The sequence below is a fragment of the Strigops habroptila genome, chromosome Z (assembly GCF_004027225.2).
Source record: "Strigops habroptila isolate Jane chromosome Z, bStrHab1.2.pri, whole genome shotgun sequence".
Lineage (NCBI taxonomy): Eukaryota > Metazoa > Chordata > Aves > Psittaciformes > Psittacidae > Strigops > Strigops habroptila.
Window position 1 is genome coordinate 1,363,202 of NC_044302.2, and position 22,636 is coordinate 1,385,837.

Consider the following 22,636-nt stretch of genomic DNA (forward strand, 5'->3'; position numbering starts at 1 on the left):
GGATGTGGCTTGTACCAGCATCCAGCTCCTGCACCCATCACCCATGGCTCCCATGGTAACCTTGATATGGGCTGCTGCGGGGCTCGTGCACCACTCACCTCCACTGTGCACCCAGGTGAGGTTCCCTATGGAAAAGCCAGTTGGAGACAACAGTGAGAGCAACGTTTCCTCCTTCGTTGTCAGCACATGCTGGGTGTCCCATGGCACCACACACCGGCTGCGATGGGACCACCCGGGCTACCTTCCCAGGGCAGCTGGCCAAAGCCCCTGCTCCTGCTGCTTCGACGATAGCAACACACAGGCTGCATGTGAGGGCAGATGCATGCTCCAGATGAGAATGCTGCTCCAAATCCATCAGCAAGGTGAGTCTGTAGCAGACACCCCAACACTGCTCTTTTTGATTAAAAAATGTATATTTTGGCCTGCAAGAGTGTACTAGAAAGAGCTAAATCTCTTGTCTTTTAGGTGATGGCAATGCAAGGTTATTAAAAATCACACTCTCAGTCTGCTCTTACCCGAATCACAGCATGGAAAACCCTCTTTCTGTTAGAGGTTTGCACAATCTCCGCTGGTGCACAGCTCTGAATAGAGGGGCTCTCGCAGAGGTTTTTAGTTTGCAGCTTATGCAGCTGCCAGAGGCCATTTACACCTTTCTGAGCATTAGAGAGGTGCTTTCCCAAGCGTAGCTGTTTTAAACTGGAATTCAACCCAGGAATAAATAGCAACGTTACATAATAAACTTACAAAGGTCTTCGAACAACACTGAAGTCATTAATGCGGCACCGTGCGAATGACAGTGGAAGGGTCGTGCTGGTAAACCCATTACTGCCGCAGTCTCGTCCACTTGCGGGAAACGCAGGATGGATTTTTCCCATTAAAAAACTCCCAAACAGCTCAGAGGAAACCCAGAGCTCCCCCCCGTCCAGGCTCATGCCAGGAGAGCAGCGCAATAGCCTCGCGCAGGACTGGGCAGCCTGGTGCGGGGGCAGTTCTGGGGTGCTGAGTTGCAGCATGCGGTCGGGTGTGATCGTTCCCATCACCAAGGTACAGGGTCTCTCTCAGGGCTGTGCACTAGGGCTGTGGCCTGGCTGCCTTGGTTTGGGTACACCGCAGCATGAGGAGCCATTGGGGTCTTGGCAAACTTGACCCACTTTATTTCAGAATTCATGTTTCTTTTGGGCCTGAATCCGTTTGAGTGCTGTTTTTTCTTGGTTTTTATATTCTTTGCTCGTGAAGGTGCATCGGCAATCTGGTTACTGAACTGACCAGCTTTCCAGTGAGTGTCCTGACCTGATTAACTAAAGGATGGTCCCACACCCTTGCCAGCTGCAAGATTTCCTCCCTGGAACCCCTGCTCTGGCTGAATGACCCAGCGGAGCTCAGGCTCTGCTCCCCAGGGAGGAGGAGAAAGCCCCTCACTATTGGGGAGGCAGCAGCATGGCCAAGGCTGCCCATACTGAGCAGCCTGCCCGTCCTGCCTGCACTGGGCTGCTCTGTTGTTTATTTAATTATTTATTGCTGTAATAAGTTAGAGATGAACGGTGGCCCCCATGGCTTTCTTTTGGATGTGGTCCTTATTAATGAATTTCAAGTGTTTTCTGCTGCAAGGGGCAGTTTTTGGTGAGAGAATCGTGTATTTAACACTCAGCACTTCATCAAGGTTTCCTCCCTGCTCAAGAGGCACTGGAAGCAAAGGGAAGAGCAGTGAGTCAGCCACTTACCTTTCTTACCTTCATCTCCTTTTGGTTTGATCAGAAGAAGAAAACAGATGGTGATTTTAGTTCACTTCTGGCTTACAGGCTTCCAGATGACCTCAACCCATCAAGGCATCACGCTTTCCCTTTAACCATTAATTACAGCGGCGTGCCCAGAATTCTCACACAATCATTTAGTAAAATTAAAGCACTTGTAATGTCTTTTTCATACACAATGCATCCCGAAGCCATGAATGAATTGTGCCATTTGGCTCATTCCTTTCACTTCAGCATCAATTCGAGGCATCAGCCCGGGCACCCACGTGTGGGGACACAGACACGCGTGTGCTGGCGTGTGCTGGCGTGTGCCGGCAGGTGCACAAGGGCTGCAGGATGCAGGAGCTCAAGCCGATCTGAGTGGCACAGCACGGCACGGCACGGCACGGCACGCACCCACCCCAACAGAGACCCTGCACCGCACAAGCGCGGACATCAGAGACGAGAGCTTTTGCTCATTTTTGTCTTTAATGTATCACAATGAGCAGGAAACATACGTGATGAAGTATTTCCAAAGGAGTATATTCGATTACCATCTACAGTCAACTCAACTATGACAACAAAGTCTTTTGTGACAAATTCTGTAAAGTTTTGAAAGTCCCACGTGGTTTTCTGTTTATCTCCATGTATTTTGGTACAGTTCGAGATCAGCATTGTTACAGTAACAAAAAAAAGCTAACAAGACTACATTATAGAAAAACACCAAGAACATCATTTTTGGTTTCACTTGTTCTATTTTTTGTACATTGCAAAGGCTGTTTGTATCCCTCTTTACCACATTTATGCTTTCTGTTCTACCCGACCTCACCCTCCCCCCCAAATAAAAGTGAAAAAAATAGTCAAAGCTTTATGTTTCACAGTGGGTAGTATCTCAGCGCTGATAAACCAACCAACCAACCAACCAACCAACCAACCAACCAACCAACCAACCAACCCATCCAAGCAAGCAACCAACCAACCCAACTTCTGCTTCTATTTGAAAGTTTAGGTTTTCTTTTTAAAGCAAAATATATTCCAATGGAGAGTGCGTGTGCCAGCTCGTGTCAGCGCCTGCCCCGGGCACGGGCAGCCCCAACACACCCTACTCTTGATTCTCAATTGTATGAAACTTTGGCCATCTTCACCACTCAGAAAAGCTTTTTATTAAGAATAAAACAGAAACCCGTCCAATGCCAAGTTTAGAATCTTTTCCTTGCGCCTGTCCCAGCCCTGTTCTGATACGTGCTGGAAAGGCCATGCTTAAGCTCCGGGGCGGCGCAGGGGCTCCCGAAGCAGGGTGGCCAGGCTGGCGGTGGGGCACAGGGCCAGGGGGTCCCAGCAGGGCTGGGGGTCCCCACCTCAGCCCAGGACAGCTGGCGGGGCCGGGGCACAGGTCCCAGCGCTGCACAAGGAGGCGGCAACCTCGTACCGAGTGTCTCTAGAAACGGTTAGAAAAAATACAAGGAAATGAATTTATAAAACCTTTTAGTGGTGGAAAGGAGGAGGGGGAAGAAGAAGGAGAGAGAAATTGCACTATGACCAAGCAATATAATTAAAAAAAACAAAACAAAAGAAGACAAAACAAAAGGATTTCCAAAAGAGACCTTGCGGGATTGGACAGATAAAGCTAGTGTTAAATTGTTAACTTGTATCACACAGAGAATCAAAAACAAACAAACAAAAAAATTTCTATATGATACAGACAGAGTAACATACAACAGTTAAATGGCAAAAAATATATATATATATTTCATAGAATTACAAACAAGATAAAATAATGGAAAACAAAAACTGTACAACTTTAGAATTTAAAAAATGTTCATCTCAAACACAGGGAGAAATACAAGAACTTTTGTTAAAAGAAAAGAGTTTGTTAAAACAGCGAACGCTTTTTGTGTACTTGTTTCCGTTTTTGACACCTTATGCTACAACTGGGTACTGGTAGGAATATCAGATGGTACTCACTTTAGTATTGTCTACTTAAAAAACAATTAAAAAAGGAATTTGCACTGTGCATTAGCCTAGTTAGAAATATGTACAACAGTTCAGGATCTAGTCATTCATCAAACTAAAACCAAAACTCCATAAAAATAAAAGCGTCCCGCTAGAAAATGAACCCCATGTTCGTCTCTCCAATGCTCCAGTCTCTCGCAGGGTCGACGAGCGGCTTCAGCACAGGGAGGAGAAGTCAAGGCGGCGGGAGGAACCTGCGTTCACAGTCTTCGAAGTTCCTTTTTGAAGCAGGAGGAAGATGAAGATGATGGGGAGAAGGCTCTCGCGCTTTCGGGGTGGAGGAAACAGGGGGCGGGGTGGGAGAAAGGAGATTGTTTCTGTTGACATTTGGCTACGGGAGTGAAACAACATCTATTTGTCTCCAAAACCTACATTTTAGCAGCACAAAGTTTTCCTTTCAAAGTCCGGACCGTACAAGACGCGTGCGAGCGTCCATGCATTCCATGAGCAGGGCATGGAGCAGGACGGGGACACCAGTGCCCGCCACGGGAGGGAACTTGGAAAGAGAAACCTGCCTTTTGGTGCACTGGGGTTTCGCTAAAAGTTGTCTCTCTGCTTGCAGAAGAAGCACAGATAACAACCTGGGTACTTTTTTTATTCTTTATTTAAACTTAGACTTGTTTGTTTAAATCAGAAACAAATTCTCAAGTAAAAAGAATCCTTTTTGCTCATTCTGCACCAGTGGTGAAAGGGTATGTCTTTGGATTTTATTTAAAGCATGAATTTTCTTTAGAGAAAAAAAATGTAACAAAAACTTCTTTTAAAAGAAGGAACAGAGTGCAGCCTAATTACACAAACAGAAACAAATGCTTATAGTTTAGGAACAGAGTCTTTGAAGCATTTACAAAATGAGGAAAAAAAGAAGGGAAGAAGAAGAAAAAAAAAAGGAAAAATAGAAATTAAGAAAGAGATAAGTGCACAAGGGTAACAGACATAGGTAAATAGTATGTATACGCCTTAAAAAGTTTCAAACCCCCAACAAAAAATATTCTGCAAGGGATCCTACTGACCCCCCAAAACCCTTTGAACTTCTTTCTTTAGTTTTTATAAAATAATTATGCAACCACCCTCTAAGAAATGAAGGTAGCGACCATAAGTGGAAGATTACAGGATGGGGGAACAGGGAGTAAAGGTACAAAGGGGAGAAAAGCTTAGGCGAGTCAATGGATTGCAATCTACCTGGCTAGGAATGAACAAGACAACATCAAATGAGAAGCCGTCAGCTGGACCATACAAAAGCTAAATGTACACAAAAGGGTTTTTTCTTTTAAATCTACCATACTGCTTCAGTTCATTTCCAATGCAACAATCTACTCAACACCAAAAATGGTCATATCTATCATAAATACAGAAAGTCAGTTGCTTTAAAACTTATTTTTTAAGCTCCAAGTCCTCAACACTCTTTGTGTGGGTTTTTTCTCTGAAAAGCGGGAGTGCTTAACTCTTCCCCTTGAAATTGGCTTCAGCAGAAAAGCTACCCTTAAGATCCCCAAAAAGCTAAAGCAGTTCACATTGTTTTTCTCTTGAATACTTTCTGCCCATTTTAAATTAAAAAAAAAAAAAAAACAAAAACAAAAACAAAAAAAAAAAAACCAAAACAAACAAAAAACCCCCCCAACCAAACCAAAAAAAAACACCCAAACAAACAAAAGAAAAAAAAAACAACCCCCCCCCCCAAAAAAAACAACACCAAGAAAGAAAAAAGAGAGAAAGAGAAAAATTAAAAAAAAAAAAAAAAAAAAAAATCCTCTTCTGGAACGAAAACGAAATTAAACAAAAAACCCCAAAACAAACAAAAGAAATTATATATATATATATATATAAAACAATGATTCTGAAAACAGAACAAAGTGTGAGCGATTGACCTGAGAATAAAAAGACATTACATTTCTTTTTTCTTTTAGCAAGCCATTGGTATCTGAATGCTAAGATAGCAAGAAATTTAAAACTGTAACAAGGTGGGCTGCTTTCCCATACAGTGCGTGCCGGCCTCTGCTGTGCTATCGACGTGGGGCGGTTGAAAAGGGGCAATATACAAGGGGCTCAAGCTCCGAAGACAGTGAGGAGGCAGCACGGGCTTTCGTCTCCCAGACCAACAGTACCTTCGAAAGGACAAATGTAACAGATTTTTTTTTTCTTTTTTTTTTTTTTGAGTTTTATTAAAAGGAAAGGGAAAAAAGAAATGTAAAACCCACCGGCATCGTTATATGGGAAAACAACCCACGCTTTTTCTTTTTTTCTTTTTTCTTTTTTTGGTTAGAAGCTTTGGAATTGCAGTTAGTCTATTTTTGAAATTGGTTTGTTATTAACTTTTTTTTTTATTTAAATTCATTTTCATTGTTCATCTTCAAAGCTTACAATCTGAAGGTGTCCATTCCTACACTAGCTAGACCACTGTCCTTAGGGCAGCCGGGGTCCCGGGGCCCCTCCGCCGGGCTCGCCGGTCCATCTGACTTTTGGCTAAGATCCGTGTCAGACTCCTCCGAATAGTCGTCTGTTGGCATCGAGGGCTGAACCCCTGAGGTGCTGCATGAACTTGAGGTAACCGTTGAAGATGAGGAGAGAGGAGGGAAAGGCGGCGGTGGCGGCTTCCCCGGCGGGGCGCGGGGGGCTGCCGGGGGCCAGGGCTTTCTGGTGGCATGGGGAGAAGCCGGGGGGGGCCGGGGGGGCGGGGGGCTGTCATTTGAGTGAGCGGCCGACTGCGAGGTAGATGCGGTGCTGGGGTCGGGGGGGCAGGCAGAGTGAGGTAATAGACTGGGGTGCTCTTTGGCGTTTCTTGCTGCTCTTGTGATTGTTCGGTGTTTGTGCGGGGCTGACTCGAGATGCTGACTGAGGGCTTCGTCCCCACACACCGTGCTCTCGCACGCCACGCACTGGTACGAGCCGCTGCCCTGGCCGCTGCCGGTGGGCACGTGAAGCACCATCTCTTGCAGGTTCGCCATGGACTGGCCGAAGAAGCAGAGGGACTTCAGGTGGTCGCTGGCCGCCTCCTGGTTGCTGAAGCCCGCCTGGCACTTGCGGCAGACCAGCTTGTACTGCACCTTCGGGACGATGAAGGGGTCGCAGAGGGAGTCCGCGCCCTTGCCTTCTGCTTCGGGTTCTTCTTGGGGTTTGGGCAGGAGGGGGGACACCTCGCGGGGTGCGTTCTTCTGCTCTTCTTGCTTGGGGGGTTCTTTGGCAGGGTCTTTGTCCGGGGTGGCAGCCCCCGCAGGGACAGGGGTTTGGCTTCCTTTGGGCTGCTGCACTTTCTGCTGCTGCTGCTGCTGCTGCGCCTGCCGCTGCTGCTGCTGCTGCTGCTGCAATGCCTCCTGCAGACTCTGCTGGTATTGCTGGTACTGCTGCAGCAGGGAGCCGGGGGACAGCCCCAGCAGCGCCTGTGACAGCGCGGGGCTGTAGGGGAAGAGCCCCTCCATCCCGTACATGGGCTGCAGGTACCCGCTCTGCAGGGCGCCGGGGATCTGTGGGGCGTAGTAGGGGGAAAAGCCGGGGACGAAGTAGGGAAGGAACTGGCTTGTCAGCAAGGTGGTGGGGTCTGAATTCAGGGCGGCCTGCAGTGCCTGGAGCTGGGTGGGCTCCACGGCGTACTCCATGGCGGGCAGCGGGGCCGAGAGGGCACCCACCGGCGCCTCCCCCTTCTCCTTCTTGGGCCCTGGCAGGGGCTCCGCCTTCCCCTTGAGTGCCTTCTCCTTCTCTTTTGCCTTCTCACTCTCCTTCTCCTTACGCTGTGGCGGGGGTGGCTGCTGCGGCTGCGGCGTTGTTGCCGGCAGCTGCTGCGGGGCCACGGCCGCAGTGGCTTGTGCCGGGGTGGGCGAGCTCAGCGTGGCTGGGGGCTGCTTATTTGGTAATCCAGAGGTGGGGAGGCCGGGCGAAGGGACGCTTGTGCTGGGCAGGCCCATCAGGTTGGGTTTGGGAGAAGTTAAAGCTGCAAGAAGGAGGAGAGAGAGGTAAGCAGTCACTCGGCGCTGGGCAGGCAGAAAGCACACGGTGTGACAACCGCTCCTCTCCCCGCTCTCCCAGGCCCCGTGCCATGCGGATGTGCTTGTCAGTCCCCATCACCAGCAGCACAGGGACACCCACCACCTGCCTGGAATGCTCAGCAGAGCTGTTGCTTTACTGACCCCTCTGCAATTCCCAAATGATTAGCAGCTGACGTCAGGGATGGGAACTTTTCCTATATCTGCACTAACTCGTCCTTTGGCCAAAGAACTCCAGCAGGAGGAAGGTGCTATGCTGAATGCCGCAACGCTAGATACTGTCAATCTTGTTACAATCTCCACAGATTAGAAAGCCCTACTCACAGCAACTGGAGAGGACTAAATCTAAATTATTCTGTCCTTATTAGGCTAACGTTCAGCAATCCACAAACCTGTGATGCAACCCCTTCCTTCTTTCCAGTGTAAGAGGCTTTGGGTGCACAGCTTCTGGGTAATTATTTCAGAGTTCGCATGGTATTCAGACAAACCCCAGCGCATGAACATCATGTTTGGGTGGAACTGAAAGGGTCACGATGCTTCTTCACAAAGGAGATGGATTAACGGTGGAATGTGAAGTCCATCCATTTTCCCAACAGCAGGAATAGGAAGGGAAGCATGCCAGCAGGGCCATTGCTGCAAACAGGGCAGGCAGTGATTCTTGGCAGGGAAATCCAGCTGCTACAGGGCTCCTTTGCCTTGCAAAGGCAGTGTAAAGGGACTCAAACACAGCTAGGGGTTGGGGCCAACAGTCTTCAGGGGCTGGCCTGTTGCAGGACCCACTGGAGGGCTGGGAGCAGGGTGGCCAAGAGCCTAGAGTTCAGCCTGGCTGACGCAAAGCCCATCAGAATCCTGTATCTGCTCCTGATGCAGTATCAAGACAATAGTGATTTGTGAAGGTATGAAGTGTATGAAGTGAGCCTCCACACAGCAGCCTTGTAGATTTCAGATAAGGGCATATTATAGATAGATGCCATTGAAACTGATGTTCCCTAGCTGAAAGCACCCCAAGAGGTTCAAGTGCGGGAGCAGCAGCTAATTCGTAACATTCCTGGATGCACAGCCTTATCTGCTTCGACAGGCTTTGAGCAGAGATGGCCTGACCTTTGGAGCTTTATCTAAAGGCCACAAACAGTCTGTTTGACTTTCTAAATAGCTTAGTCCTGTCTAGGCAGTCACTGATTGCTTTTAACATTCATAGTACGTAGCCCCATCTCCCCAGGACACATACCAGTCTTTGGAGGAAAATAAAAGCAACAATATAGATTGAAGTGCAAAAAAGTAATTTTAGATCTTGTTACAAATTTGGGGTACTAAGCAAACAGCACAGAACTGTCTGCGATAGGCTGACAACACAATCTGCCAAAGAGATTCTCTTTGCCTAGTTCTAGCCTCTGAAACAACACCTTAAGGCAATAACAGAAGTATCACATGAAGAAGTCCTGCAATTGAAAAATGCCCCTGGACTGTGTAGCTAGGACTAGACTCAAGGAGCAGAAATGGGCAGCAGGCCCGAACAGCAGAATTTCTAACAGCAACTGTTTTTAAAAATGGTTTAATTACAACGACCTATCCCTCAACTGTAGTCAAGAATAATTTTACTTTGCTTTGGGGGTCATGGGAAAAGTTCTATAACTATGTGAAAAGCCTCACAGAGGCCCTAACTCCCAGCAGAATGCTTTTTCAGAGCCCCCAAAATACAGTGAAATTTAACTCTTCTTCATTTGTCAACAGAAGATACTCCAGAGACAAGCAGCAACAGAGAAAAAGGTGAACACAGCCACTTGTAAGGGGAGAGAAAGAAGCCTGTTTTGCCTCATGGGTCTCTAGTGCTCTCTTTAGGGTGTTACACCTGAAGTGTGTTACACCACAGACACACTCCAGGCACTAATGATGTGATTTACAGTGAGCACCTCAGTAGCCAGTCCCCCTGTGAATCCAGATGAGCTGCTCAAGCGCCATGTAGCTGCTCACACTGGCTACTATCCTTTTGTCTAAGGCTTTGATTTGTTTATCCGAAGATTTACTTCCTGGATGACAAAAGACAACGGCAATTTTATTAACATGATACAACCATGTTACCTGGTAGCATCTGCACTGAGTTTTTCAATCTGTTGAAAAAGGAGCTTCAGAGTCAGCCTGCTGAATAAAAGCATCAGAAAGTCTTTCTGGAGACTGAGTTTCTTATTAAGGAGCCGGGAAGATGCTCAGATCCTATTTAGGCTTCACACTACGGATTACAACTTATCATTAGCCAATCAGTTCAGTACAGTAAGAGAAAGTTATCATTTCAGCAAACATGATTTTTAGGAATATGCAAAGACAGGCTGCTTTATCAAGGAAAAAGAACAAAAAGGAATGTCGATCAGGCTTTTACTTTTTGATAGAAGCCAGCTCAGTCCCACATCTGTACCAGAGGCTGCTCAAGTGACCTGTTAAAAGCATGTCCTCAGTTTCCATTCTTAAACCAGTTGTTTCTCTTGAAGCCACCAACACCTTGCCTCCTGTTTCTGAACCTGGAGAACCCTCGTTCTGGAGAACTCTCATATCATTATTATTTCTAATAAAGGCAGACCTGTACTGCTGCAGAGCAGAAAACAAGGAGGTACAGTGACATTTCAGTGTAACTGCACCAGGCATTACGGTGCCACAGGCTTTCCAACCCGAGACAGACTAAGCCTGTTGTGGAAACAAGACACTGGAATCAGTTCTTGGGATATCTCTGTAAACGTAGATCAGCCCTGGTGAAAGTTAACTTGAAAAAGGATAATCAGAAGCAAACAGGGAAGTCTTCCAAGTGAAAGGAAGTCTCGGAGAGAACATCGATTACTCTGCTATGAGTGGAATTCACACAGAGGCATGCCCCTGGAATGCCATGGATGCACAGAGGGGAAACAAGGCTCCTGGATCAGGTTTTCTAGCCACTGCTAGTCTACTGAGCAGTATCTTCCACTGTCAGTGTTTGCTACACATCCTATACCCTCCACCTTACGTGTCCACCAGGTACAAAGGAAAGGTGCATCCTCAAAAAAACGAAGTCCGTTATCTGGGATTAGGCCACCCAAAGGACTGTGACAAATTTTATTTTTATGTAGTATTGTTGAGAAAAATGTTACTAAAATACAAAGTAGATATGACCCATGACTACACCGCTGTTTGTTGAGAAGGTACTTCCAGGTTTTACCCAGCCATGACTCAGAAACCAACCCACAGCTGCACTGGGATTAGTCCTGGAGGTCACCATAAGGATGTTACATGAAGATGCTCCAGGAGTCTGTCATCAGTGCCACCAGGCATGTCACACTTTTTCCTAGAAACAGTTCACAGTTAGTGGCAATTTGGGATAGCGCTACATAAACTGAATTTAATAGCAAAAGGAAAGGTAGAATGAACAATGCATTCAGCACATTAGCCCTTTTCCTGTTCTGCTTGATAAACCCTTTATTCTTCATTTCCTCAAAGGTGCTTCAGCATTTTTAGTCTGTGCTAAGGAAACAGAAATACACAAAATGTCTACATCTTGCTCTATTTCAGACTTGGCTAGAAAACCCACATTCAGGAATTAAAAGATAAAATACCTATTGTTCATTTGATGTCAAATAAATAAGCTCCTCTAAAGGGACACGTTTCAGTCATTCCTCAACAGAACATCTGCTTGTGCTAAAGATGTGTCAAGTTACGCTGCGTCTCTGAGCAGTGTGATAATATCCGTACTCACCTGTGTTGGATGGAGTGAAGCCTGGTAAGGATGGGCTGTTGAGGCCTGGGAGCAAGACTGGAGGGATGCCCTGTAGTGCTGGGTATGCAGCAGGAAGGTTAAGAGCTTGCAGAGGGGTGTTATCAAACATGCCCTGCTGTTGAGCTGCCAGACCAAGAACCTCATTGGCTTTTTTGATCCGGTCCAGCTCCTGCTGAGCCATCAACTGACGTACAGTAGCTGGGTCAAAATACTCCTTTTCCTTATCCAACTGGCTTCCAATGGTTTCTTTAACTTTGGAGATATGCTGTTGAGAGAAGATATGGTCACGTACAGACAGTCGAGCGCTGTACTTGATGCCACACAAAGTGCACTCTGTTTTGGGTCCCTCGTAACTTGTTTGGTTTATACCAAAATGCTTGGCCATGCTGAGTTTGGACTTCTTCTCCTTTGCCCTAGCATTCTGGAACCAGACCTGAACAACTCTCTTTGGCAGTCCAATGTCATTGCCCAGGACCTCACACTCCAGCATGGTAGGTGTCCTGTAGTCATTAAAGCATGACTTGAGAACTTTTAGCTGGAGATTAGTCATCTGAGTGCGAAAGCGTTTCTGCCCAGGCCTATCCCCACTCTCTCCAGACTTGCTGGCTGAACCACTGGCACCAGGGCTGGGTGAGCAGGGGTCTGCAAGGCTGGATGTTTCACTGTAGTCCACAGTACCTTCATTATCGTACTCTTTGCTGTAAAAGCTAGGAGCTGGGCTGACCAGGCCAGAAGACAGCCGATCTTCATATTCAGACATTGCTATCATGGCAGCTTTTGTGAGACCCTCACTGGGTCCTGATGTTGATTTGGTTTCAGTTGCAATCCCTGTAGCACTATCATTGTCTGCATTCCCTTCATCTCCTGTTGTAGTGTCTGTGATTGCAGTGTTGACAGAGGAGCAGTCATCATTGTCCAGCTTTGTTTGGTCAAAGCTCAGATTGACTGAGGACATGGAGGGACTCTCAAAGTCTTCCATCCCTTCCACCTTAATGGAGGATGGACTCAGCAGAGTTCGAGGTGACAGTTCCATGCTCTTGTTCACTGGGGAGAGAGGAACACTCTGTCCATCACTGCTTGTTGGTGGCATGTGGGAAAAGCTTGCTCCATCAAAGATGTCTCCCTTCATTTGCAGGCCCCCATCACAATCCAAGAGCATAGCAGACAACGTCAAGTTGTAGCCAGCTCTCTTGGCTTCATGCCAGTGACGGGATCGGATATGAGCTTCCAAAGCTGTCTTTGCTTTAAAGAGAGCTCGGCAGAAGGGACACCGTCTATGGGCTTGGGCAGGCCCTACTGCTCTGAACTGCCCCTTCCTTTCCCGTGCACGCGTATTCTGAAACCAAACTTGCACCACGCGTTTCTTCAAGCCCACTTCATGAGCAATATGATCCAACATTTTTCGCGTTGGGTTGGAGTCAAGCAAGTATTTCTGATAAAGAATTTCCAGCTGCTCTGGGGTAATAGTAGTCCTTAGACGTTTATCCCTTTGTGGTTCTTCTCCTCCAGTACCACTGTCGTTTTCTCCAGGACTTGCACTGGCCTTTTCCTCCAGCTTTCTCTTCAGTGTGTTCATTGTGGATGTTGGAGTTGATGGTGAAGTGGCTGAGCTTGCTGGAATCTGTGGTAATGTCCCAGATAGCAGCTGGCTTGCAAGTAGTGGATTACTGGGATCAAAAAGCATGAACGGCATATCCAGGGTTCTGTCCAGGAATGGGGGGTGGATAAACTGGTTCTGTGCGCTCAGAAAATGAAGCTGCTGATGCTCCTGCCAATGCTCAAAGGAAGGAAATGCCAGCTTACACTGGTCACACTGGTATGGGATTAGCTGAGGAGGTAGGTTTGCCAGCTGTTGAGGGGTGGATGTGTGAATGGGTTTGAGGGAGAGATGCGAGAGCTGAGATGGACTTGGGCTTGACTGTGACAAGGAGCACTGAGGGGGTTGAGGAGGGGGAGGTGGCTGTTGCAATGAAGAAGGGGAGGATAACTGTGAAATCTTTTGGTGTGCTGAACTTGTCTTTTGTTCTCCTTGGTCCTGTTGCTGCTGAGACTCTTGCTTTGGTTGCACTTGCTTCTCTTGAGTTTGGTTTTGCTGTGTACTTGGAGGTTCAGGCTGCTTTGGTTTCTCTTCTGTAGCTTCTACTTTAGAACTATAGGTGGAGGAATCATCTGCCTCTGCTGTGAGCTGCAGAAAAGCTGAAGAGGTTGCATTGGCTGAAGATGTAGGTGTGCTGTAAGCTTGCGAGGGCATTGGTGTGCTGCAGGAGGAACTGGTTGGAGTTAAGAGCTCCATTGCATCCATAGAGTCTTCATTCTGGCTATCATCCTGTCCATCCTCATCCTCATCTTTGTAACAAAGCTTTTTCTGGTGTTTAATGAGATCAAAAATGCGCTGAAAGACTAGACTGCACTTTTTGCACTGGTAGTTCAAGTTGCTTGTTCTAATATACCTGTCATTTGTAAGCTCCCGTCGTTCCCCATCTTTGCCTTCTCCCTGATTCTCATAGTTTTTCCTAGCCTTCTGACGGGCATTCTGGAACCACACCACTATAACACGTGTTGGGAGGTTCAGCAAGTTAGAAAGCTGCTCAAATTCATCATCCTTTGGATAAGCATTGGCATCAAAGAAGTCCTGTAGGACTCTGAGCTGGTAGTCAGTAAAGCGTGTCCGGGAGGACCGCTTGCTTCCCCAGTACTCCTGCTTTTGAGGTTCTGGAGAAGGAGGCCGTGAGTCTATCTTCAGTTCTTCCAGGCTGGTAATGGGAGGATTACTGAAGTTGTATGGGGAATCCTTGTTGCGCTGGCGTTCTTTGAAAAGAGTGTTCCTGAACCAGTGCTTGATCACTTTCTGGGGCAGTCCAGATTTGTCCGCCATCTCTTTGATCTGTTCCTCACTTGGGGAATTGTTAATATCAAAATACTGCCGAAGGACTCTGAGTTGGTCGTCGGTGATCCGCGTCCGTGGCCTCTTGTTCTGCTGCTGCTGGAGAAGGCTAGGGTTGAGCTGATGCTGGTACAACTGGGCCAAGTCGGCAGGCAGAGGATCTACGGGACCCAGCTGGGGTGGCAGCTGCGCAGGTAACGTCTGTAGTGGCATGGTTTGCATCATCAGTGGTGAAAAGATGGGGAGCTCCATTGGCATGGAGAGCTGGGTGAGTGGCACAGATGGCTGGGCTGGTGCGATTGTAGGAGAGGTAATTGGTGGGGCAGACGTAGGAATGGTAGGAGTAGAAGCCGGCTGAGGAGGTGCTGGAGGGAGTGGAGGTGGTGGCGGAGGAGGTGGTGGTGGTGGCTCTGGGGTCTGAGGCCGCAGTGGGTACAGTTTGTCATAGTGTTCTCTGTATTGTTTGGCAAATCTCTCTAACTGCTTGAAGGGAAAGTAATGTTGGTGAACATGCTCTTGGTGGCTCTTCAGGATGAGGATGTTTGAAAAGAACTTGCCACATGTGTCACACTCAAGCTTTTCCAAGTTCTCACCTTGCTCTGTCTTCCCGTTTTTCTTCTGCACCTTCTGCTTGTTCTCATTATACTGAATGACAAGCTCAAAGCCAAAGTTTTCCAGCAAGGCTTTTGTGGCATTCCCTCTTGCATCAGAGGCAATACGTGGCGGCAGTAAGGAGGGCTCTGAACTACTGCCTGGTACAAAGTCCTTCTTTTCTTTGGGCTTTAAGTTATCAGGTAGAGACTCTTTAGATGCTACATTACTATCTCCCCTCTCTGCACTTTCCCTTTCCCGTGGGGTTTCTTTTTCTTTCTCCTTCACTATGGATTTATTCTTCTTCTCAGGGTGCTGGCTCTGCTGTATAAGGACGGAGTGAGGTTGTGACAAGGAGAGCTGCCCTTGCTGCTGCTGTAAGAGCTGTGGATGGCTCTGCTGAGGGATCTGAACTTGAGCCTTCAGGTCCTCCAGCAAACTTGGACCTGTACCAGTCAACGTCAGTGCACCACTGGTGACAGGCAAACTAACTTCTGGATTGAGTTGGAACTCGGCACTAGGGATGTAGAAAGGAAACAAAAGATGCTGCTGTTGCTGAAGCTGCAGAAGGGTCTCAGTGGTCATTGGAAAGTGCGGCAAAAGTGCTGGGTTGAAGAGCTGGGACTGCAGGAGAGCTGCCTGCTGCTGCAGTTCTTGTTGCAGATGGGCCTGGACTTGGGCCTGGGCCTGGGCCAGGGTTTGAGCTTGCTGCTGCTGCTGCTGTTGCTGCTGCTGCTGCTGCTGCCTGGATGCAATCATGTCTGCCAACTTCTTTCGGTTTACCTCTTTGGGCTCTGAAGGGGAGGAGATACTAGCGCTTACAGGGTTACCTAATGTAGGAATTCCCATGTTATCACTGGATACCTGGTTGAGCAGGCTGGGAATGGGAACCGGGCCTGAATTACTTGTGTTGGTGGCTGTAAAAGTATTACTGTTGGTAGCGTTCACTGGACTTGGTGTGGATGAACCCAAAGAAAGACTACTGCTGCTGCTGTTGCCAGCTCCGTTACTGCTGCCACTGCCCCCAGCTGCCTCCAGCTTGGCAGCGCGAGCCTTGGTTTGGTGCAGGACAGACCTCATGTGGATCTCCAAGGTCGAGCTCTGACTGTAGGCCACGTTGCAGGTGTTACACTTAAAAGGCTTGTTGTCTGGGCTACTGGTTGGTTCAGGCTGTCCAGTAGCAGACTCTTGGAGGGCTCTTTTCAGTTTATGCAGGTGGGAAACTGAATTGTAATGGACCAGGAGAATGTTCTTTTGTGTGAAAGACTCCTTGCAGACTGTGCACTTGTACGGGCGAGATGGATCTAGGAATTTCTCCATAGTGAAGTTAGGGCCCTTTCTGAAGGGTAAGGCCCTTTTTGGTTCTGAGCCAGAGTCCTCTTGCACTGACCCCGAATCGCTACCTGTTGGGCTCTGCTTATCTTCCAAGTCGCTCTCCTCCTCCTTATCTTCCTCGACTATGATAGTGTGGTCTTCTGCAAGCGAAGGATCGCCCATCGCAAGGAGGTCTCCGTTGACCAAGAGACCACCATACAGCTGCTGAATATCAGCCTCACTCAGCTCCAGATGGCTGGTTTCCAGGTGCTTCTTCAGGGCCTGGAAGGTTCGGAAGCTGCGCTGGCAGAGGCAGCACATGGTGGCCGCCCGTATGACATGGTACTGGGAATGGAGCTGCAGCTTCTCAATGGTTTTGAATGCCAGGCTGCACTGGTTACAGCGGTACTTGTAGACATGGCGATCAGACACCGGCAGCTGAGGCCGCTTTGCGTGGACCTCGTTGAAGTGTGTCTGCAGGGCTGCCGAGCTCTTGAACACCTGGTTGCACCCCTTCTTCCAGCAGAGGAAGCCAGAGTCCTCCCTGGCAGAGCTCGGATCGGCTGGAACCGGCTTGGGATCTCCACTGTGCTCTGTGCTGTCCGATGGCAGAAGACTCTTTCCTGAGTCCTCAGGGATCATCTCTGTGAAAACAGAACGAGAGCAAACCTGACAATTACACCAGCACACAGGGGCAGATCAATGCCCTCTTTTTGTCCCTAATATGTCCATGTGTTTTCTCTGCAAGGTATTTCTAACACTTCTCCTCTATCTTCTTTCACTAATTTTAATAACAGCCCATTACCCTCATCATGGCCCATTGCATAAACCTACACAATTTACTTTGCCCACTTTGAATATGTGGAAATTATTCACACACACACACATTTCCTTAGTGCATTTATCGCCTTTAATTCTTCCTTTTAAGTGAAGGCCATTCAGCCACTTGTGCGTCTTTGCTGTTTTGTTTTGATGTCCTGCCTATTTTCCAATAAGAAAGTTCATCAGACTGAATGCAGTACTTGAGTCTTGGTCCTATCAAAGCTAGAAACAAGAGGAATAAAATTTGGGTCCTTCTGGCAGCAGCTCAAAGGGTGCTGTTTGAGGGAAGATGGGAGAAGAAGGAACAAACACTCAGTGCAGTGCCACTTATCCAGGGTCTAAGAGCACACAGTCCTGCTGGAAAAGACAGCGTGATATGGGTAGAGGCCAAAAAAGAGATCCCCTTGCCCAGAATTAGCTACCCTGGCTGTGCCAGTGCTGCCCCACGAGCATCACTGCCTCAGGGCTGTCTGTCTGAAAGGAAATGACATCGTCTTCATTCCCTGATTCCTTACAGACCTTCCAGGAGGCTACAGAAGGAAGACCAGCATTGCTTCCCTGCCAGGTCCAACATCAGACTCTTCTGCCCATGCAGAACTATGTTCTTGGGATGCTCTCATATCACACAACAAATCCAGGACTAAATAGCCATGGATTTACAGCCATGCCTTCCTAACCCAGCATGGCAATGAAAAAGGCTGAGATTTGGGCTGGAGAAGGACTCCAGCAGTTCAAAGTTCCCCAGAGTGCATGCCCAGAGACTGTACTGAGCTGTGATTGCAGCGGAGCAGGTACAGCAGAGATGGCGGCACAGTCTGCAGCCAGCAGCTGCGACCTTCGGCATTTCTCTATGGATCCCCTCAGCCCTCCAGCACCTCTGCTTTTCACCACTCACACCTGGTCTTCCCTTTGCAAAGATTCAACACCACCTTCATATGAATGGCCACAGGGGTGAGCTGTGCTCCTCAGCTCTGAGCTGCCCTGCCATGTGGACTCCCGAGGCACCAGCCTGTTTGTGGCACAGATGAAGGGAGATGGCCCTACTGGGCACTGTTCCACTGCAGTTTTCAGGAGACAGTTGGGCACATGGAGTTCATCCATGTGGAGATGTCCCCAGATACAGCCCCTGACCAGGTGATGGAAGCTGAGGGAGTGGTGGGACTCATGGACCTCAGTGACCAGCGCTCACCAGGCTGCTTCCCCAGTTCCTCCGCAGCGGAGTTCCCATCTTTCTCTGGAGCGGCTGCTGGGAGAAACATGCTGCTGGGCATCATCACCTCAGGTGTTGTCACCTGGAGAAAGGGAAGAAAGGATGTGGGGAGAAGAGAAACAGAGGAAAATATTTTACACATCTTCAGTGGCAAAATTAGACACCAGAATTGTAAAGTCAGAGGCGTCACTTTTCATGGCTCACTGAAGACTCACATTTATTAGACAAAGCTCACATCAGTCAAAAGTGTTTCTACAGTTACATTCTGGACATAATTAGCAGTGCACACTTGAAGAATAATCTTATTATTAATATTTTTCCTTTATGTAGAATTCAGACTTTGATCACTGACAATGTTTTGTCATGGGCTGTGAAACTTCTTGTGCAACCAATTAGGTAGATAAGTTGAAAGGCCCACCTTAAGCTGCTGAAAACATAATAAGGCCCCTAATTAAATCATACCTCGTAAAGTACACTGTAATCTTGAACTAGGGAGCATTGCAGCACTGTTTTCAAAGTGTATCCTTGCAGGAAAAGGAGGGGCATGAGAAAGAAAAATACAAATAAGGAGAGAGGTGACAAAGGAAAGGATGAATAAGAGAGGACTGAAAAGAAAGCAAATTGTCTACAAACTGGAAAGCTTTTGGTAATCCTTTCCTTGCCCTGACTGATGTGTTCCCTTCACCTCTCTTCAAGTGTTTGTCTATAACCTGCACCACCATAAGCAACACAGTGCTTGAACATCAACAGTTTCAAAGAGCTGGAGGGTACGCATGCTTCAACTGGAGACGCTCTTTGAAAGAGTCAAATGCACATGCTCACCTTCTTCTGGAAAACTGTTCCTCTGGGTGCACCCAGTCACACACAGAACATACAAACTACCCCACCAGCAATTTGCACACGGTTAGCAACGGACACAGAACAATGTATACCTTTCTGAATATCCAGACCAGTACCTGGCACCACCTGAAAAGCTGCCCACAGCTCTTCTCCCAGAGCAGCAATTGGGCAGACAGACCCACATCACTGCCAACATCCGTGCTGTATTCAGGCGCACGGCTGCCAGCACTGGTTAGATGCCTGTGGCAAGTGAAGACAGCTCCACAGCTCGGAGCAGCTGCATGCCTCACCCCACCGATGCTCAGGAAGCACTGTCCTTTCACCAGGGCTGTGGTACTTGAAGGAACAGAAACCAACACTGAGTTGCAATGCTAGTGGTGCTTCTGCTCTCAGCCTCTGGCTGCTGGGGAAGAGAGGCGTAAATAAACATTCCTAAATGGGTATGTATCCTAGCAAAACACATCTCTCCATCCTTCTGTCAGATACTAAGAGGGCATTTGAACCTTGGACTACAGAAGAGAGTGAGGCTGTTATCTGCACACCGTTTACCTTGCAAAGTCAAGGACCACAAGGCTCTGACTGAACTAAATGAGCAAATCTGTGGTGCAGCTGAAGTTAAACCTATGTGCAGGACATGAAATCTTCCTTATCTATACATGTGTCAAATCCAAGCAAACACAGTCTAGACCTCGGCTTCATTAAGTGAGTGGAAGCAAAAACAGTCCATGAAAAACCTCAGAAACAGATGTTGGTGTAGACGGGTTGCAGCCATCTGACCTGTGATGGGGAGGGCTGCTGAGCTCCCCCCTTTACTGGGGCAACTGGTGCATAGAGGTGAGCACTGGGTCCCACTGGCACCTGCCGGAAGGGCAGCTGACCCTGATAAATCACCGGGAGGGAAGCTGAGCACACCACGTTCATTCCACCTTTTACTCTAAGCAGGAGCATCTGACGGCTGTGGGTGGTGGGTTGGAAGACGTGAAAGGTCACCAGTTAATTCCCAGTAGCAGGGCTCGGAGGAGGGGGACGAGCAGGATGCAGAGGGGGGAAGGCGAGAAGGAGCCGTCCCTCTCAGCTTTATCAGCAGGGAGAGCGCTTTCCTAGGATCTTTAGGAATTACAAAAAATAAATCAGGAGAAATTAAAAAAAACCCCAACAGAGTAGAAAAAGAATAAAATTATCTAACACCTCAGCTGCACATCATTATAGAAACTGTGGGCTTTTTATACGCATTACAGTAAGGCAGCCATCCCCACTACCACACTCAGTACGACGGATCAGTAATTGTTTTCATACACTTTAATTAGAAAAACTCAGATGGCTATGAATAATAATGGAAAAGAGAGACTTTTGCACTTGAAAGGTTGAAGTCAATCAAGTGTGAATGACGGCAAAAAAGAAAAAAAAAAGACACCAATTCATCAGGCCTCTGTTGTCTCGCCGTGTCTTTAATCATAATTCCTGATTGGGATTCAAGAAGGCAGTAAGCAGCGGTTCTTTGTCTGCCTTCACCTTCCGTCAATTAACTCTCCCCGAAATATAATCATCAACCTCACATGCTCCTCTGCATCTTAATCTGGGGCTCCAAACAGTAAATCCTGCCCTATATGTGTTTAAGTAATTACCTTTATCTACCTGCATCTCCATAGCTAGTTCTCACCCTACTTCTACCCCTCCCTCCACAATAAAAAAGGGGAAAAAGAAAAAGGTGGGAAGAAGAAAAGACGCTGTGGTGCGTTGAATTGCTACAGGCACAAAATCCCCAAAGGCAAACAGAGAAAAGCCTTGGAAAAAAGTGCAGGAAACTATAAAATTCTGGATATCAATGTAGGGCAACTGCAGGCTGTCCAGCCAGCCACAAGAGCTGGCCCTGGGAAACAAAACCTTGAAAATAAGGCACTGGTCTTGCTTCAGCAACTAGATCACGTCAGTCTTCTATCTGCTAAGCACCATTCAGCCTTCTCCTCAAAGTGCTGCCTGTTCTGTGCCACCGTTTAGGGCAGGACGACTGTTTCCATCCCACAACCACCCCTAAACACATAGCACAAATAGAAACAGTCACAAGAGGCTGCTGCACGTCTCAATCGTTCTGCATGTACACTGGATTCCAGACCCATTTTGAACTGTTTGTCCTTTTACACTTTAAACCGATCCGCGGATACACCATTTCCTTGTTCATGCAGAAAATGTCTCACACATCGCGTCTGTTTTTAATATAAACGAATGATGGAAGTACCAGGGGGCAGGAAGGTTTAGTAGACCACGGCCACTGACAGATAAACAAGGAGCAGTGCTCTGCAACACAGAATTTCCTACTTCAGATGTATTTAAACAGCATTAACTGTTCTGGTGATAGAGGGGAACGTGTTTATCTCGAGCACAGCATGTGTTAGCGCATGCGGTTGTTCAGTGCTCTCTACCTCCCTCTCACCTGAGTAGACAACACCTGGCATAAAATCCTAGCATCCTCCATCCCCCGGTTTCAGTGCCTCTTCAACACCAACTGTTTCCCAGTAGCAACGTGCCAGTCACTGTGAATTGTTATTAAAAAAACAGCCCTACAGATGTAAGTTCGACAAATGCAACTGGCTTCTCCCTTTTCCTCCTTCTGCACATACTTGTTTTGCTCTGTCTAACATTAAACTGTACCCCCTTTGCAGCGAAAAGAGCAAAGGAAGGGGAAGTCTGGGCAAGAGATGTGGCAGCCCCTCCTGCACCCCACTTTGAAACATCTCCCCTTGGTCTGTACTGGAGATGGGAATGCTGGCTGGGCAACCTCCCTCTAGAGCAGACTGCAGAGAAGCTGAATAACTGCCGTAGATGGGAAGTTGTTGGGAAAAGCTGCTCTGCTTCCAAGGACGCTCCCTTCCAGACGAAATTCAGACCCCCTCAAGGAGACAAAATTTCTTTATGATGGCAAGATTCAGTGACACGCATGGGCACCCCAATTTGATGCCCATTTCTATAGACAATATGGTCCAGTGAGTGACTGTACAAAACACCTAAGGGAGGACACACCACGTTTCCAGCCCTCCTGCCCCACGAGGATCCCCAGCAGATCACACATGTCCTGACATCTACAGACCTGTCACCGGTCTGGAGAACAACCTGCGGGTCCACTCCTCATTGGAGACAACCTGCAGCAGGGACACGCATGGCTCCTGCCACTACTGAATCTACCAGATCTTTAAGATGATGAACTGCAGAGCTGTTATCAGCACAGGCCGGAGGCTCTGAGCTGAACACCCCTCCTATGCTGGCCCTGGCGGTGTGACACAAGGATATTCCTGGCACGTTCAGTGAATTAATCTCGGACATGGTGAATAGCCAGCTCCCCTTGTGCCCTGGATCTGCCTGCTCTGACCTTCCTCCGCACTGAGTGACCACAGGTGTGGACAGTCTATGCAGTTCCTCTGAAAATGCCCCAAAATGCTGAAATCATGCAGCTTTGAAAAGCAAATCTCTCGAAGGGGTCTGAGGAGATACATTACTATCCCTATGTCCATGCAACCAGGGGGAAAC

At 47.9% G+C, this 22,636-nt stretch overlaps 1 protein-coding gene across 1 annotated transcript in view; it reads right to left on the reverse strand.

Moving 5' to 3' along the window:
• Positions 1–2,270: 2,270 nt before the first annotated feature.
• Positions 2,271–22,636, reverse strand: part of ZFHX3 (zinc finger homeobox 3) — a 102,750-nt gene continuing 82,384 nt past the window's right edge. The window contains exons 7-9 of the mRNA XM_030512404.1: positions 18,254–18,356; positions 11,433–16,886; positions 2,271–7,665 (exon numbers count right to left, since the gene is read on the reverse strand). Coding sequence (XP_030368264.1) covers positions 6,098–7,665; positions 11,433–16,886; positions 18,254–18,356 — 7,125 coding nt within the window. The 3' untranslated portion in view covers positions 2,271–6,097. The remainder of the gene's footprint in view (positions 7,666–11,432; positions 16,887–18,253; positions 18,357–22,636) is intronic.